The sequence below is a fragment of the Cervus canadensis genome, chromosome 7 (genome assembly GCF_019320065.1).
Source record: "Cervus canadensis isolate Bull #8, Minnesota chromosome 7, ASM1932006v1, whole genome shotgun sequence".
NCBI lineage: Eukaryota > Metazoa > Chordata > Mammalia > Artiodactyla > Cervidae > Cervus > Cervus canadensis.
This window is the reverse complement of record NC_057392.1, coordinates 47614001-47629052: the sequence shown is the minus strand read 5'-3', so window position 1 is coordinate 47629052 and position 15052 is coordinate 47614001. Positions and strand designations below refer to the sequence as shown.

Sequence of the window (15052 nt, the reverse complement as noted above, 5' to 3'; positions counted from 1 at the left end):
TATATAGTCTAATCACTCCAGTTAAAATATAGAGATTGACAGATTGGATGAAATAGCAACACTTAACTATATGCTGTCTACAAGAAACAGCAAATATAAACACAGATAAAAGTAGAAGGATGGAAAAATGTATGCAAATATTAATAACAATACTATAGAGTGGCTATATTAATACTGAAAAAGAAGACTTTAGGACAAGGAATATTGCCATGGATAAAGAAGAATACCACAGAAAAATAAATGGGTCAATCGTCAAGAAAATATAACAAGAAAATAAAATATAACAATAATTTATATATAAAATATAACAATAATAAAATATAACTGTGAGCACCCAATAACAGAGCTTCAAAGATTCCTGTATTTTACATCAAAGTAAAAACTGGTAGCACTATAAGGATAAACAGACAAATCCACAATTACAGCAAAATATTTTGATACCCTTCTCTCAGTAATGGATAGAACAAGTAGAGAGAAAATCAGTAAAGATACAGAAAACATGAACCACCTTTAATTTAGTTGATCTAACTGACAATTATAGTAATAGAACATTCTAAGTGCATAAGAAAAACTATATGATGAGCATTAAAAGAAGTCTCTAAAAGTTTAAAAGAACTGAAATCAAGCAGAATATGGTCTCTTAAAAACTTGGCATTAAATTGGGAATCAACAGGAGGAGGAGATACGGCCTCCTCCAAGCCACAGCCTCAGCCTCTCTTGTCCTTCAGATTATGCCTGGGATCTGCGGCCAGGTAGCCTTGGTCCCACAGACCTGCATGTATGGTCTCAGGTTTCTTTACCTCCAGAAAGAAAAACTGACACCCTGCAACCTGGAAATTGATGTAAAAGACTGAAATTAGGGACTTCTTTTAAATTTGAACGTGGTTAATCAAGGAGCAACAAAACCCAAGGGGTCAATACTGGAAATAAAATATGCCAGTTCAAACTAGTATTTCTGGGAGAGCCTGCTGTTGGCAAATCAAGCCTGGTGCTTCATTTTGTGAAGGACCAACTTCATGAATTTCAAGAGAGTACCACTAAGGCTGTTTTTCTAAGCTGCATGAAACATGGGACATGGGATACAACTGGTCAAGAATGATTATTACAGCCTAGCAACAACTACTACAGAGGAGGACCAGCAGCCATTAGTTGCATGTGATATTGCAAATGAGGAGTCCTTTGCAAGAACAAAAAACTAGGTTAAATTACTTCAGAGGGAAGTGAGTCCTAACACTGTCATAACTTTACCAGGAAAGTAGGTCGATCTAGAAAAAATGGCTGAGATTTCCAGGAAGCGCAGTCCTTGTGCAAATGACAAGGTATTCATGAAGACATCACCTCCAACAACAATGAATGTAAATAAAATATTCACAGTAATAGCTAAAAAGTTGCCAAGGAATGAACTACAGAATCCAGGACCAAATTCTGCCAGAGCAAGAGCAGCAGACCTTACTGAACCCATTACAGTCAACCAGGGGTCAGTGGTAGGTAGAATATTCTTCTGCTTTCTACATGTTAGCAGGGGAATTGGAGCATTAAACAAGTTTAGTATGACTTATAATAGAGTCGTTTCTAATACAGAATTATTTTAAGTGTTTTGAACTTCATTTTTAATAACATGCATGTGTCCCTGACTAATATTTCAGAAACAGGCAGAGAGAATTTCTGAAAGCTGTGTGTTCATCTGTTTCACTGGCACATTAGGGGGAATCATTTCTCATCACCAGAGATATAGACAAGTGACTGGACCCACAGGGAACCAGAATCCACAGTTCTATGAAAAAGATCTGGAACACTCTCTAAAGATACTTATACTTAGCCACAATATTCAGGCTAACGGTAATTTTTCCTAGTATCTATATTTAAAGTGTATGTTCCACATTTTAACAAATTATTCAAAAGAAAATAGTCCTGTATCTTCAAGGAGAAAAAATGAACATCAACAGCATCTAAACTATAGCCAGACCTATTATTTTTTTAAATGAAAAATTAAATGTAAACCCATCTTATTTTAGGAATATGAAAAATGATAAGAGCATTTAATGAATCGTGTCCCCTCAGACATATGAGCTTATCAACAAAACTGAAATAAATCAGGTGTCTGTGATTCTGTTTAATCACTGCTAGCCATTACATATGTTTTGTTGGTTAGTGGCAGAGAAGGAGCTTTTGCCCCCACTGGACATAACAGTCAATACACCAACAATTACAAACATTCAAACTTATTTTAAAGTCCATCTTCAGCTGTGCTGTAAGTAGGGTAATACATTGTAGTTTCCATGTTGTTCAGTTGCTAAGTCGTGTCCGACTCTTTGCAACCCCATGAACTATAGCACTCCAGGTTTCCCTGTTGTTCACTATCTTCCGGAGTTTGCTCAAACTCATGTCCATTGAATTAGTGATGTCATCCAACCATGTTTATTACTCTTCTGTAATACTTAAAGAGCTGCTTAAAAGTATGCAAATGTATAGTTACTAAAACAGTTAAATTTTTTCCTTTTCTCCCCCTTTGAAATGAAAGGGCCGTTTTAATATTTTACTTGGAAAGATTGCATGCAGGAGGAGAGGGGGGCGGCTGAGAATGAGAAAGTTGGATGGCATCACCAACTCAATGGACATGAGTTTGAGCAAACTCAGGAGATAGTTAAGGACAGGGAAGCCTGGCATGCTGCAGTCCATGGGGTAGTAAAGAGCTGGACACGACTTACCAACTGAACAACAGTGAACATGCAACATCTTATCATCAGAAAAAACATATATTTTAAAAGACAAGAGATCTTCAGGACCTCCTTCCAAGATGACATTCAACCAATCAACCAACCAAAACATGTTGGATGTATTAGTTAATCTTTATAAAGTTATTCACCTGTATTACCTTCCAGTTCACATTCTTCATTTTGCTCACAAATAGAACACATAAATTTTACCAAAAGACTTGCAGAAAATCAAATATACTACAACTATAGTATCCTCTGACCCACTTATCCAGTAACTCTATAATAGAAATAGAAAATGAAAGTCGCTCAGTCATGTCCGACTCTTTGTGACTATAAGTAGACTATAAGTCCATGGACTTATATATACTTATATAGTCCACTATAAGTGGACTATAAGTACATGGAATTCTCCAGGCCAGAATACAGTTCCCAGAAACCAACAATTTCTATCCTGTGCTCACAAACCACCGTTTTAGTAATTTGGCCTAGAATTCTGCCCAGAATCTACAACAACTAACTTCCAGATTAACCAAAGATTATAAACAAGTTCAGCAATGGTTTAAGCAAGTTCTCCTACTTCAAAGAGATATAATTCATCAGAGAGGGGAGACTCTAAATTCATTTACAGTCATAAAGGCCTTTTTATACAATTTCTTACTACTAATAACTGCTTGAACTTTCCAAAGTGGGAATAAGTCTTCTTGACCAAGAAGACAGAAATAAGAGGGACCACAAATTCTGCCTTCTATAATATGTTAATATTTCCTCATCCACCCTTTCAGCAAGACAATGCCTGCTAAAAACTAAAAACAAAACCAAAAAAAGCCTTTAAAAAAAAAAAACATGATTGTTGGCATTTTCTGAAGGTCTCAAATAACTGAGATTTCTAGTTTCTGAAGCTATTCTCGTGGGTTCTGTCACTCTTCATTGTTGCTTTTAATACTGCTTTTTAAAGTACTTAGAAAATTTAAATTACTTTTTAATTACTGCTTTTTAAAGTACTTAGTACTAAGTACCTCAGTACTTAGAAATGGACAGCTACTTTTGTTGTCCTGAAAGTCTCTTCAGGCACTTCTTTCTTCCTTTTTGGAATCAGTTATCTCTCATTCCTCTTGAAGATACATCCCAATTATGTTAAAGAAAGAATTTATATATACTTGGCATAATCACCCTGATATTGCTTACAATGTATCTGGAACTCTATCAAAAACTTCCTTTCAGAAGTGAATTCTCTCCCAAAAGCAGTTTTATACTTTATAGTTACATCTCTTCTTTGAAACTATATTGCCCAAATTGATCACCTATCTCAATTACTAATAATAAAAGCTAACATTTCCTGAGTATATGCTATGTGACAAGCACTACATTAAGGAACTTGCCACATATTCTCTGATCTAAACCTCACAACCCTAATAAGGAAATAATTTCATTATCTAATTTCATCAGTAAGGTAACAAAGATTTAAGTAATTTGACTAAGGGTACACATATACTAAATAATAGAGCTACAGTGTTAGACCAAATTTATTTGAATTAAAAACAAGCAAACAAACAGAAAAACCAAGTTCTTTCTACTACACCTCCTAGCCATTCACATGTAGCCTAAAGTTGAAGAGTGAGGAGAGTGAGGTGTTTTAGTTTAAGGTGAACGAAGGGATTTAAAAAATAAATGTATCAGAATTTATAAATCAAATATCTGAGAATAACTTCAAAGTAACCACTCTCTTATGGAACAGCTTCCACAACTTTTTACATCTTTTAAATATCTTCAATATTGGCAATATTCATTTTTGAGAATAGTTTTTATTTTGGAAATAGTTTGGTCTTTGGAACCAAGTTTTGTAAATCAGAAATAGTGATTTAGGGTGGTATCTTAGTACATGAGACTATGGCTTTCTAGTATGATAGTCCTAAATTTCTATCAGAGCTCTACCATTTTAAACTCTACTTAAAGTCCCTGAGCCCTAGTTCCCTCATCTGAAATACAAGAAAGGTATCATCTACCTTACAACCACTGTGAAGATTAAATGGAATAGGTATATATAGCTTCTGTCTATATAAATAAATAATAGATATGTACAGTAAATAATAAATGTTTGTTTTCTCCTTCTCTTTTCCACTGTTATTTTAATCATTGTTTCAAACCATGAACTGCTTATCTGTCAGTTATAACTTTAAGAATGCAAGTGATTTTTTTCAGTTTATCCATTTTTCAGCTATCAATTTTTGCTTTTAAATTACATAAAATTGTATTTTCATATAAGTCAATGGGCAACTTACCTGTGGAAACCATCTTTCAAAACTTCTTGTCTCAAAATAATTTCAGAACAAGTGGCCCTTATACCTATAAGAATGAAAAGAAAAAAAAATTTTTTTTAATATTTTTTAAATAAAATAAGCACTCAATGAAAGAATATTTAAATAATTAGAAAATAATTATTTGAATAGACTTTAATTGATTGGAAAATCTAACCAATCTAAAACAAAACAAACACCCTTAAAACTTAAGCAATCTGTGCCACATATAAATCTATTTCTAGTGTAGCATAGGGGTTAAAAGCCTTGACTTTGGTGTTAGATTGGCTAATTTCAAACAACAGTCTGTCACTTAATAGCTGTGTGACATTGAAGAAGATGGTTTTTCTCTTTGCTAGTTGTCATGAGAATTTAATATATGTAGAAGCACTGGGAACAGGGTCAACCACAGAGCACCCACTTGGTCTAAGTGTTTGTTATTTATATTACTTTATTCAGGTGATCACTGGACATCAAAAAGAACAGAATGGCAAAAGAGCCAGGAAACCTCAATTTTAATCCTAGCTCACTGAAACTGAGTATCAGATACAAATTGGCAACTTCTATATTCTATCATCCACAAGTAGAAAAAAAGAAGGTACATTTATGCAGTGTGTAGACGCTGAGAGGGTTTAAAGAAAAAACAAAAACTGGAGGCTTTTCAAAGGTTCAAAGGGTTCTTTTATAAACTTAGAATAACCCGAAATTTCACTAATCTGACTCCATGCGGAATTTAGACATTAAAACTGTTACTCAGTGTCAATTTCATAAAATTTAAAAATTCAGCTACTAATGATTACCAAATCAGCCCAGGCACCTTGCTATGGAATTTTACTCCATTTTGAAAAGCTGGGAATGCGTGAGAACATTAAAACAAACACGCAGAAAAATCATACACTATTGTATGTTGTGAATTCCATTAGATATATTCCTGAGAAGACCCCCAAAAAATGAAGCGGAAAGGAAACATTTGAAATATACCAGAGAGGGAAGGAAGGGGGAAACTATGAAAGATAACATTTATTAAATAATACTTATATGACAGATTCTCTACTTGGGGTTTTCACATGTGTTTTAACTTTCATGATCTAGAGAAACAGGCCAGCAAAATTACTGCCATTTGTACACAGGAGCAAAGTGAAGCCACTCAGTCGTGTCCAACTCTCTGTGACCCAATGGACTGTAGCCTACCAGGCTCCTGTGTCCATGGGATTTTCCAGGCAAGAATACTGGAGTGGGTTGCCATTTCCTTCTCCAACACAGGAGTAAACTCTGATATAAATACTGTCTAGGTCATACAACTGGGTAAGTCACTGAAGTAAGATTTGCCCGACTTTTAAAGCCTAAGGTATTTCAGCTCTTCTTGCTATTTAACAAAATCCTTAATTACTTTGGAGAAGCATATATCATCCTTTCCCAAACAAATAACTTACAGAATATCTCTTGTAAAAATTCAGACATTTCTTCAATATTTAATTTTAACAGAGGTGGGGGAAGGGTTTATATCTGCCTATAAATTAAATTAGAAAAAAGGTCAGATTAACAGGCTTAAATTCTATGGAGTATAGACAATGGTAAATTTCATTTATCTTGGGATGATAAAAAAGCTAATTTACAAACAGTATAGCAAATACTAGATACTAGATTATGATTTTTAAGGCAAAGGTATCATTTTCAAAATGAATTTGTTGCATCTGAATTCACTTAAGATTTTTACTCTTAAATTTACTTTACTTGGTTTTTGTGCCCTGAATCGGCTCTGGAAATTGACCCCCTTTACAAATTGCTGTGAAGTCTTTAGTTATCAATAAGCCCAGTTGTTTGAAAATTATTTTTGACCTAATAATTCCTTCTTCAAATAAATTTGAGAACCTAATGTATAAACACACAAAAGCAGAACTGCACTGCTTGACAGATACTAATCTAATATCCTGGCTTTAAAGGCAGTTTCCATACTGGTTTTCCTGGTGCGTGTGGACTGACTTTTCTTTCCCTACCACACGTTATCACTTGATTGTAACTACTACTGCACGTACCCATCTCCCCCACTACACTGCAAGCTCCACGACGGCCGGATTCACAGCATCTAGCAGAGCACTCCTGCCCACGAACTTGAGCACAAAGAAGTGAAGCGACTCACTCACCCAGCCCGGAGTCATAAAGAAACCCTAACCCAATCCAGTTTATTATCAAACATGTTTGTGAAACAAAATTAGTCGTCCTCCCCTTTCCACGCTCCCCGAGTGTAGGTATTCTAGATTGGGGTTCTCACACCTCACAGAGCACTTAGGCTCTGTTGGTCCCGCAGTGGTCAGACGCTTCGCATCCCAAGAGCACCCCAAAATGTTTCACGGCTGCACTTCACAACGGTTTAGTAACAGGGCTGCCAGTCCCTCCTCAGAAAGACAAAGCCTGCCTCTCCAGAGAACCAGGACTGGTCACAAAGAATGAAGGCGGGGGCGGTGGGAGGTGCAGGAACTTGCAGCCTTTGTTTTTAAACTCCTTCTATCACCCTACAGTTCTAGGGTCGCGAGAAACACGTTTGCAAAGCGAGGAACTGAGAGGTCTCGGGAACCTCGAGTGCTCCCCACCGTCTCAGACCTTAACCCCGCCCCACTCCCAAGGCCCAGCTCCGCCCCTTACCGGCGACGAAGTGGGTGTTGTTGAATGTTGTGGCCGGCGAGCAGGTGAATCCAGCCGCCTCCCAGAGAAGCAGCCAGGCCACTGCCCTGACGGCCACCGCTGGGGTAGCCAGAACGCCGGAGAACGCGCGCCCCAGAAGAGCACGCGGGGATAAAATGCGATCGGAGGAACGTGCACAAGGTTTACACCGCTCCTGAAGCGCACTGTCACGGAGTTTGGGACCCGGAAGGAAGATTCGCTGCGCGCACGCCTGCGGTCCCGTAGTTTCCCGGCTCCCCGCCCCTAAACGTTCCGGGGTAGCCGTAGGCCGGCGTCCAGCACCTTCGTCGCCCCGCCCCTCGCCCTCACGGTCTGGGGCGGAGCGAGGAGTGGCGCAAGCGCAGTGACGTGCACTAGAGCCGTTGCTCTGGGAACAGCTCCGTGGACCCTGAGTCTGACACCGAACCCCGCACGCTGTCCTGGGAACCGCCTAGCCGAGCTCCCGGCATTCTCCTCCACTTCCAGGCATTTGCCGATGCGATCTTCCTGCCGGAGAATTCACCCTACAGTTACGTCTGCGAAGCGGTGGCTGTCGTCTTTTTCTGCAGCTCCAGGCTTGGCCTGGCCTTAAGGTGAAATTAAGTGCTCCTAGGTGCACTACGGTTGGTGGACAAGTTTTAGACGTTGACCTGCAGAAGATGCATTTTCAGTACTTCTCTATGGGTAAGAAAGTCAGCCTTACACTAGTGGGGGGCATGGATAGGGAGAGGATCGTCTACCTGATGGCAAAATCCGTACATTCTTAGATGCTGTGGGCGATGCTTGGCAAGATATGCCAGTCATTGATCCCTGGGGAGGAAAGTATTAATGTCTAGAAGAAAAACTTGGTAAATGTGTCGTCTGTCTTCATGAATTGAATAGGTAAGCAGACCTGGAGAGTATCAGGTGCAGATTGGAGCAGAACGGAGGGCCCTAGGATGGATGTCTTAAAGACGAGAGATGTCAGAACTCAATGGCTTCAGTCGTGTCTGACTCTGCGATCCAATGGACTGTAGCCCGTCAGGTTCCTCTGTCCATGGGATTCTCCAGGCAAGAATCCTGGAGTGGGTTGCCATTTCCTTCTCCAGGGGATCTTCCCGACCCAGGGATCGAACCCGTGTCTCCTGTGTCTTTAGCATTGGCAGGCAGATTCTTTACCACTAGTGCTACCTGGATACTACCTAAAATTCAATATAGCAATATAAGCATGCTGTTAAGAAATATAGAGATAGATTTTGGAAGAAATATTTAAAAGAATTTAAACTGTGCTCGCTTCGGCAGCACATATACTAAAATTGGAACGATACAGAGAAGATTAGCATGGCCCCTGCGCAAGGATGACACGCAAATCCGTGAAGCGTTCCATATTTTTTGCAAGGCGAAAAAAAAAAAAAAAGAATTTAAACTGATTACGTATGGAAAGGGGACGGGGAGAGGACAGCATTTCTTTATTATGAGCCTCATAAAATTATGTTACACTTTAAACAGAATACAAACAATACTTTAGTAAAAATAAAACTTTAGTTTTTTAAAAAAAGAAAAGAGTGTAGTCATAAAACTTCATTATTGAGCATCACTTGCATGCATTATTTATTAATACAGTCACATGAGTGTGTGGAATGTATACTGTGCTCACTAGGATCTTCTAGAAAGTTTACTAACAAATTTTACTGAGGCGAACTGGGAGAAGTATTTGTTTAAAAAAAAGAAAAGGAAGGGAAGGAAAGAGATGGAGAAGGAGGAGGAGAAGGAAAAGAAGAAAGAAGGGGTGGGGTGGGATCACTGCATCAAATCAGAGACAAAACACAGTAATTTGACAAAGCTGTTCTTTATATATGATCCATTTCCTAAGAGTAAAAATTCTCAGTCCAACAGTAAGAGCTGAATAATATAGATATGGTATATCCATAGAACAGAACATTTGCAGTCATAATATAAGTTTGCATTTTAGAAAGACATTAAGTTTGCATTTAAAGACAAAATTACTCCTGAAGTGGATCAATGATGAAAGTAGCCTAATCTGAGCATCAGGAAAGACCCCTTAGTCTACCTGATGCATGATCTCTATAGTTCTGAGAAGTAAGGGGTGTGTGTGTGTGTGTGTGTGTGTTTGTGTGTGTGCACGTGCGTGTGCGTATTTATGAAAGTGACAGTGGATAACTGAGGACTTAACTGATGGGTGGGTGAGAGCTGGCTGGGAGTGTGTGTGTAGGAAAAGCTGATCCATTCTGAGCAATGATGAAAAGGCTTTACTACAAACCTTTATAACTATGAAGGTTTCTACACTTGATCTGAGCTCAAAAAAAAAAAAATAAATAAAGACAAAATTACATGGGTTGTTAAATTTAAAAGACAGGACATAGAAAAGAATTAAATAACGCCATTTGAAGCAACATGGATGGACCTAGAGATTATCATACTAAGTGAAGTAAGAAAGAGAAAGACAAATACCATGTAATACAGTGTATGTGAAATCTAAAGTATGACACAAATGAACTTACCTACAAAACAGAAACAGACTCATTGACATAGAGAACAAATTTGTGGTTGCGAAGAGGGAGGGGGTTTGGGGGAGGGATGATTGGGAGTTTGAGATTAGCAGATGCAAACTGTCATATAGAATGGATAATAAGGTCCTACTGTATAGCACAAGGAACTATATTCAATATCCTGTGATAAACCATAATGGAAAATAATATAAAAAAGAATGTATATGTGTTTATAACTGAGTCACTTTGCTATATAGCAGAAATTAATGCAACATTGTAAATTCACTATACTTCAGCAAAATAAATTTCTTAAAAATTTAAAAGGCAGGAAATAGTATGTATCAATATAAAAACATACTAAAACTATGCCTAGAAAAAAGACTTGAAGGAGTCAGGGATGCTTATTTTGTATGTTTCTTCCCTCCCCCCCACCAACTCTACAATAAACATCTATTAAGTAACCCTGTTTCTATTGTGATTCTCTGGCAGAACTGAATTTATGAAGCTGTCATCCCTTTGCTACTTTACCTCTAGGTTCTTTGACATTTGCAGATCTTCCTGAGAATACCATAGTCACATCTAAAGCATTCCCTATAATTAAGTATATTTTTGCATTGAGAGCAGGGAAGAGGGAATGAAAAATATTAACATTTAAAATGACTTTTTCTTGTAAGTGAAAAAACATCATGTAGTGAGACAAATAAGTTGAAATAAAAGCCATATAAGCTTTATTGCCTTGAAAATGTGAAGGCTGATTCTGCATCAGGTCTGCCTTCTTGATCAGACTTCTAGACTGTCAACACTTAGAGAATGTACAGGGACTGTGTCTTCTTTTAATACACTGAATCAAACAATGGAATACCTAATCCAGATATTGTGTTGGGGATAGTGCAGTGAACTTTAGACATGTTTCCTGCCCTCAAGGAGCATACAGAATAGAAGGGGAAGAATAAGTGATTAAATAAATAGTTACCAGAAACTCAATGAGGGAAAAAAAGGCAAGAAACTCAATGAAGGACTTCCCTGCCAGTTCAGTGGTTAAGAATCTGCCTTCTAATGCAGGAGACGCAGGTTGCTCCCTGGTCAGGGAACTTAAGCACCTACATACCTGTGCACTGCAGTTGAGAGAGGCCCAGACACTGCAATGAGGACCCAGTGCAGTGAAAAACCAAAGAAACAAAAAACACCTCAATGAGTAGAATGATTGGGGAAGTACAGGAGGGGGAGGTCTGGTCTGGGGAACCTCTCAGGACATAATGTATTAAAAAGATTTTAAAAACTCTTAGTACCTTGACATTGAGGGTGCTTGTACATACTTGTTTAACTGGTAAACAAAAAAAGATTCTGTAAGTTGATTCTTGGGCTGAGTTAGGTGTTCCTACAGTCTTTGGTTAAAAGTACAGTGCACTAAGAGATCCAAACTGAATTACATTTTAGGCTCATGTGTGAACCAGCCTACATCCCTCAGTGAACCAGGGATTCTACAGATTAAGGATAACCCAGGGCCAAACTGAACTTTCAAGATAGCTCTTGAAATACTGAGCTTGAACTGACCATGTATCTCCAGAACTGGACTAGAGCCAGATTTACCGGGGAGGAAAAGCAGGGAGGGATGTGATTTACCCAACACTTAACTTTTTTTCCCCTTTAGCAGGAAGTCATTATGTGACTAACACATTGTCATCAGATTTCCTCTGATTTACCGTGAAGTGTATGTGAGAATGATGTGCACTGCCAAAAAATGTGGAATTAGGTTCCAGCCTCCGGCTATTATCTTAATCTACGAGAATGAAATGAAGGGGAAAAGTCGCCAGCGCATCATGCCAGTCCGAAACTTTTCCAAGTATTCAGGTATCTTATGTTTTATCTTGCCTCTTATCATAAATATTACCTGAGTCAGTTTATAAGAACGATTTGAGTCTCATGTAATGTAGTGATATGGCCTTCAGTTAGACAGACCAAGGTTTAAGTCATGGCTGTTAGGGTGGGTGTGTAAATTTGGCTAAATTACTTAATCTTGGTGAGCATCAATTTCCTAATCTGTTAAAGGAAATTGATAATCCCACCCTTTCAGGTCAGCTGTGTGAGTTAAATGAGATAGCATTATTCAATAATATTAATTCCCTTCTCCTCCTCCAAATGTGTTTTTTAATTTGTAGTCTTGATATTTCCTTAGTACCAATTCTAATATCTAAAGCTGTAATGCTACTTTTTCTTCTCAGACATTTTCTTCAGTTGGAAGTACTTAACATCTCCTCAAAGTGATTTTAAGTTACAGAAATAAAAAATATATCGATCCTTCCCCCATCACACTCAAAGCTGGATGTAAAGAAATAGGTCTGTAACTTAATTCATTCCCAAAAGCCACTTAGCTACTTGACTATAATGATAGGTAATGCTTTCAGTAATTTGTGGGGCCTCAGTAGTCTGTGGTGTTGTGTGTGTTACAATAGTTTTGTTTCTTGATCCTAGATTGCAGCAGAGCTGCTGAACAATTAAAGAATAATCCACGACACAAGGGTTACCTGGAACAGGTATCCCTGAAGCAGCTAGAGAAGTTATTCAGCTTTTTACGAGGTAACTTGTGGGGGCAGAGTCTGGCAGAAACAATGGAACAGATTCAACGGGAAACAACCACTGATCCTGAGGAAGACCTGAACAAACTAGATGACAAGGAGCTTGCCAAAAGGAAGAGCATCATGGATGAACTTTTTGAGAAAAATCAGAAGAAGAAGGATGATCCAAATTTTGTCTATGATATTGAAGTGGAGTTTCCACAGGATGAACAGCTACAGTCCTGTGGCTGGGACACAGAGTCAGCTGAAGAGTTCTGATAACCAAAAACTGGAAAAAAAAATTATTGAGTAGTAGAAAATGCATATTTATACAAGACCATAGTTTGGTTGTAGAAAAATCCGTAAAGAACACTGTACGTATTAGGTCACATTTGGATTGACAGTGATACTTTTCCAGACCAGGATATGTATAACATCTACTATGTAGGTGCATGTAGAATGTAGGAAAACAAAATATAGGGATCTGCCTTTAATGAGCTTATAGTCTAATTGGAAGATAAGTCAAAAGCTTGTGAAAAACTAATTTAATGGTATTAGGCAGCAAAAATATTAGTGCCAAATGCTTGATAAAGGCTGGAGAGGATCAGAACCTAGGATACTGTAGGGTAGAATAGTCAGGAAGGACTTTGTCCTTCAGTGGCAAAATGGTATTTTGCTGGCCCTTGAGATGGTAGTATTTGGACAGAAGCTTAGGTAGGATTCCTGATTAGAGAAATTGGGAGGAAAAAAAGAGGGATGTTGCGAGGGATTGGGAAAGACATAGAAATTAGAACTTTTTATTTGAGGAACAGTAAGCAAATTATAATGTGATAATATTGGAGGACATGATGATTACTAGGGGATTATCCTGTATATATTGTCTTTATATGTATTTAACTCTGGAGATGAGAACCCCTGTAAAATGCTCTGTGGTTGCAAATGGATATAATTCGATGGACAGCAGGGGAATTCTGGCCCCTCTCCCTGCCCTAGTATCAGGAAATATATACTCAAGACATTCTGAAACCTGAACCTCTTCTCATAAATAAGAGTTTGTTCATAAAATGGGAACGCCACCCATAATAAATGAACATAAGTACTGCCAGTTTAGGCCTATACATGAGTTTGTATCTACAAAGAGAAGATCTTTGTTGTACACGGTTATATATGTAAAGATACATCTTTTTTCATATTAGAATGTTATTTAATTGGTAGAAGTCCTCTCTTTTCTGCAAGGAAATTAGTACTCATTAAATAAAGTTATAAAAATTACTCTTTCTACCTGTCCATCCCTACTCTCTTTAACATTAAAAGTCTCATTTAAAAGATCATTCTTATAGTGCTATCACCAAGGATTTAAAATGGCGATGTCTCAAATGTTTATTTGCCAAAGGGAGCAAAAGAACTTTCAGAGCTGGAGATCCTACCTTAACTGCAGTTACTTCACTGTTTTAGATATAGATGATCTACTTCAAAAGTTGGCCTTGGGTTGTTTTCCCCTTTCACTATTACAAACAGTACCACAGTAAATAACCTTCTACATTCTGCATCTTGCAGAACTGTAAATGACACCTGGAGGGGAATTGCTGGGTTTGTGCATCCGGAATTTTAATAGATACTGCTAGATTGTCTGCCAAAGAGTTCCGTTCATTCATTCAGTACTTAATGAGCACTTACAACATGCTGAGCCTCTACTGTTCAAGAGTCTGAGGGTGCAGCCTTTGATAAACTACAGTCTACTTGGAGGGGAGAGACGATAAATATACATAGAATAATGTCATATGATGACTGCTCAGAGTTAAAAACAGGGTAAAAAGAGAAGGATGGTATGGGTGCTGCTGTTTTTGACAGGGACTGCAGTCCTGTCAGAAGGCTTCACTGAAGAGGTGACATTTGAGCAAAGGCTTGAAGGAGGTAAGGAAAAATTGATGTGCATATCAGGGGTAGTGGAGAATGGGACGTACATAGGTCCCCAGGGCTGGAGTGTGCTTGTATATTTGAGGAAGAGTAAAGAGGCTAGTATGGCCAAAACAGATTGAACAAAAGGAAAAATGGTAGGAGATGAGGTGGAGTGTATTTTATCAATGCACAGTAAGTATATTTTTGTAGTAAGGTTGTAGCAATTTAAACTATCAGCAGTACATAGGAGTACCTATTTTCCCTACACAGTCATCGAAAGAGTTATCAAACTTGATCTTTGTCAATTTATAATTTAAAAGTGGTATCTCCATAGTTTTAATTCGCATTGCTTTTATGATGAGTGAGACTGAGTGACTTCATACACTATGAGATAAGCCTTTTTTTAATGAAATAAAAAATGTTACATCCTTCACTCA

The 15052-nt window shown here is 37.9% G+C and overlaps 2 protein-coding genes, 3 non-coding genes and 1 pseudogene across 6 annotated transcripts in view; 5 read left to right on the top strand and 1 right to left on the bottom strand.

Moving 5' to 3' along the window:
- LOC122445124 overlaps positions 1-3517 on the top strand; it is a 3778-nt pseudogene extending 261 nt beyond the window's left edge.
- Positions 1-9731, bottom strand: part of PIGX (phosphatidylinositol glycan anchor biosynthesis class X) — a 25209-nt gene extending 15478 nt beyond the window's left edge. The window contains exons 1-4 of the mRNA XM_043473384.1: positions 9723-9731; positions 8107-8179; positions 7655-8005; positions 4997-5060 (exon numbers count right to left, since the gene is read on the bottom strand). Of these exons, the coding sequence (XP_043329319.1) occupies positions 4997-5060; positions 7655-8005; positions 8107-8179; positions 9723-9731 (497 nt within the window). The remainder of the gene's footprint in view (positions 1-4996; positions 5061-7654; positions 8006-8106; positions 8180-9722) is intronic.
- On the top strand, positions 7981-15052 carry CEP19 (centrosomal protein 19). 2 transcript variants are annotated; one of them, XM_043473272.1, is made up of 3 exons: positions 7981-8356; positions 11816-12012; positions 12634-15052. In XM_043473272.1, exons 2-3 carry the CDS (start codon positions 11883-11885, stop codon positions 12993-12995), a joined length of 492 nt encoding a protein of 163 aa, XP_043329207.1. In that variant the 5' UTR covers positions 7981-8356; positions 11816-11882; the 3' UTR covers positions 12996-15052. The 2 variants fall into 2 exon arrangements, with proteins under 2 accessions (XP_043329207.1, XP_043329206.1); XM_043473271.1 differs by having other exon boundaries at positions 11813-12012.
- Positions 8938-9044, top strand: LOC122445716. The gene has a single exon (XR_006270660.1). It is a non-coding gene; the product is annotated as a U6 spliceosomal RNA (small nuclear RNA).
- LOC122445680 lies at positions 9669-9750 on the top strand. The gene has a single exon (XR_006270635.1). It is a non-coding gene; the product is annotated as a small nucleolar RNA U2-19 (small nucleolar RNA).
- LOC122445678 lies at positions 9903-9972 on the top strand. The gene has a single exon (XR_006270633.1). It is a non-coding gene; the product is annotated as a small nucleolar RNA U2-30 (small nucleolar RNA).

Excerpts from the sequence above, each read along its gene's own strand:
- CEP19 (XM_043473272.1), top strand. The coding sequence starts at position 11,883 with ATGATGTGCACTGCCAAAAAATGTGGAATTAGGTTCCAGCCTCCGGCT. Across the intron at positions 12,013-12,633 it reads AAACTTTTCCAAGTATTCAG|ATTGCAGCAGAGCTGCTGAA; the intron begins GTATCTTATGTT and ends TCTTGATCCTAG.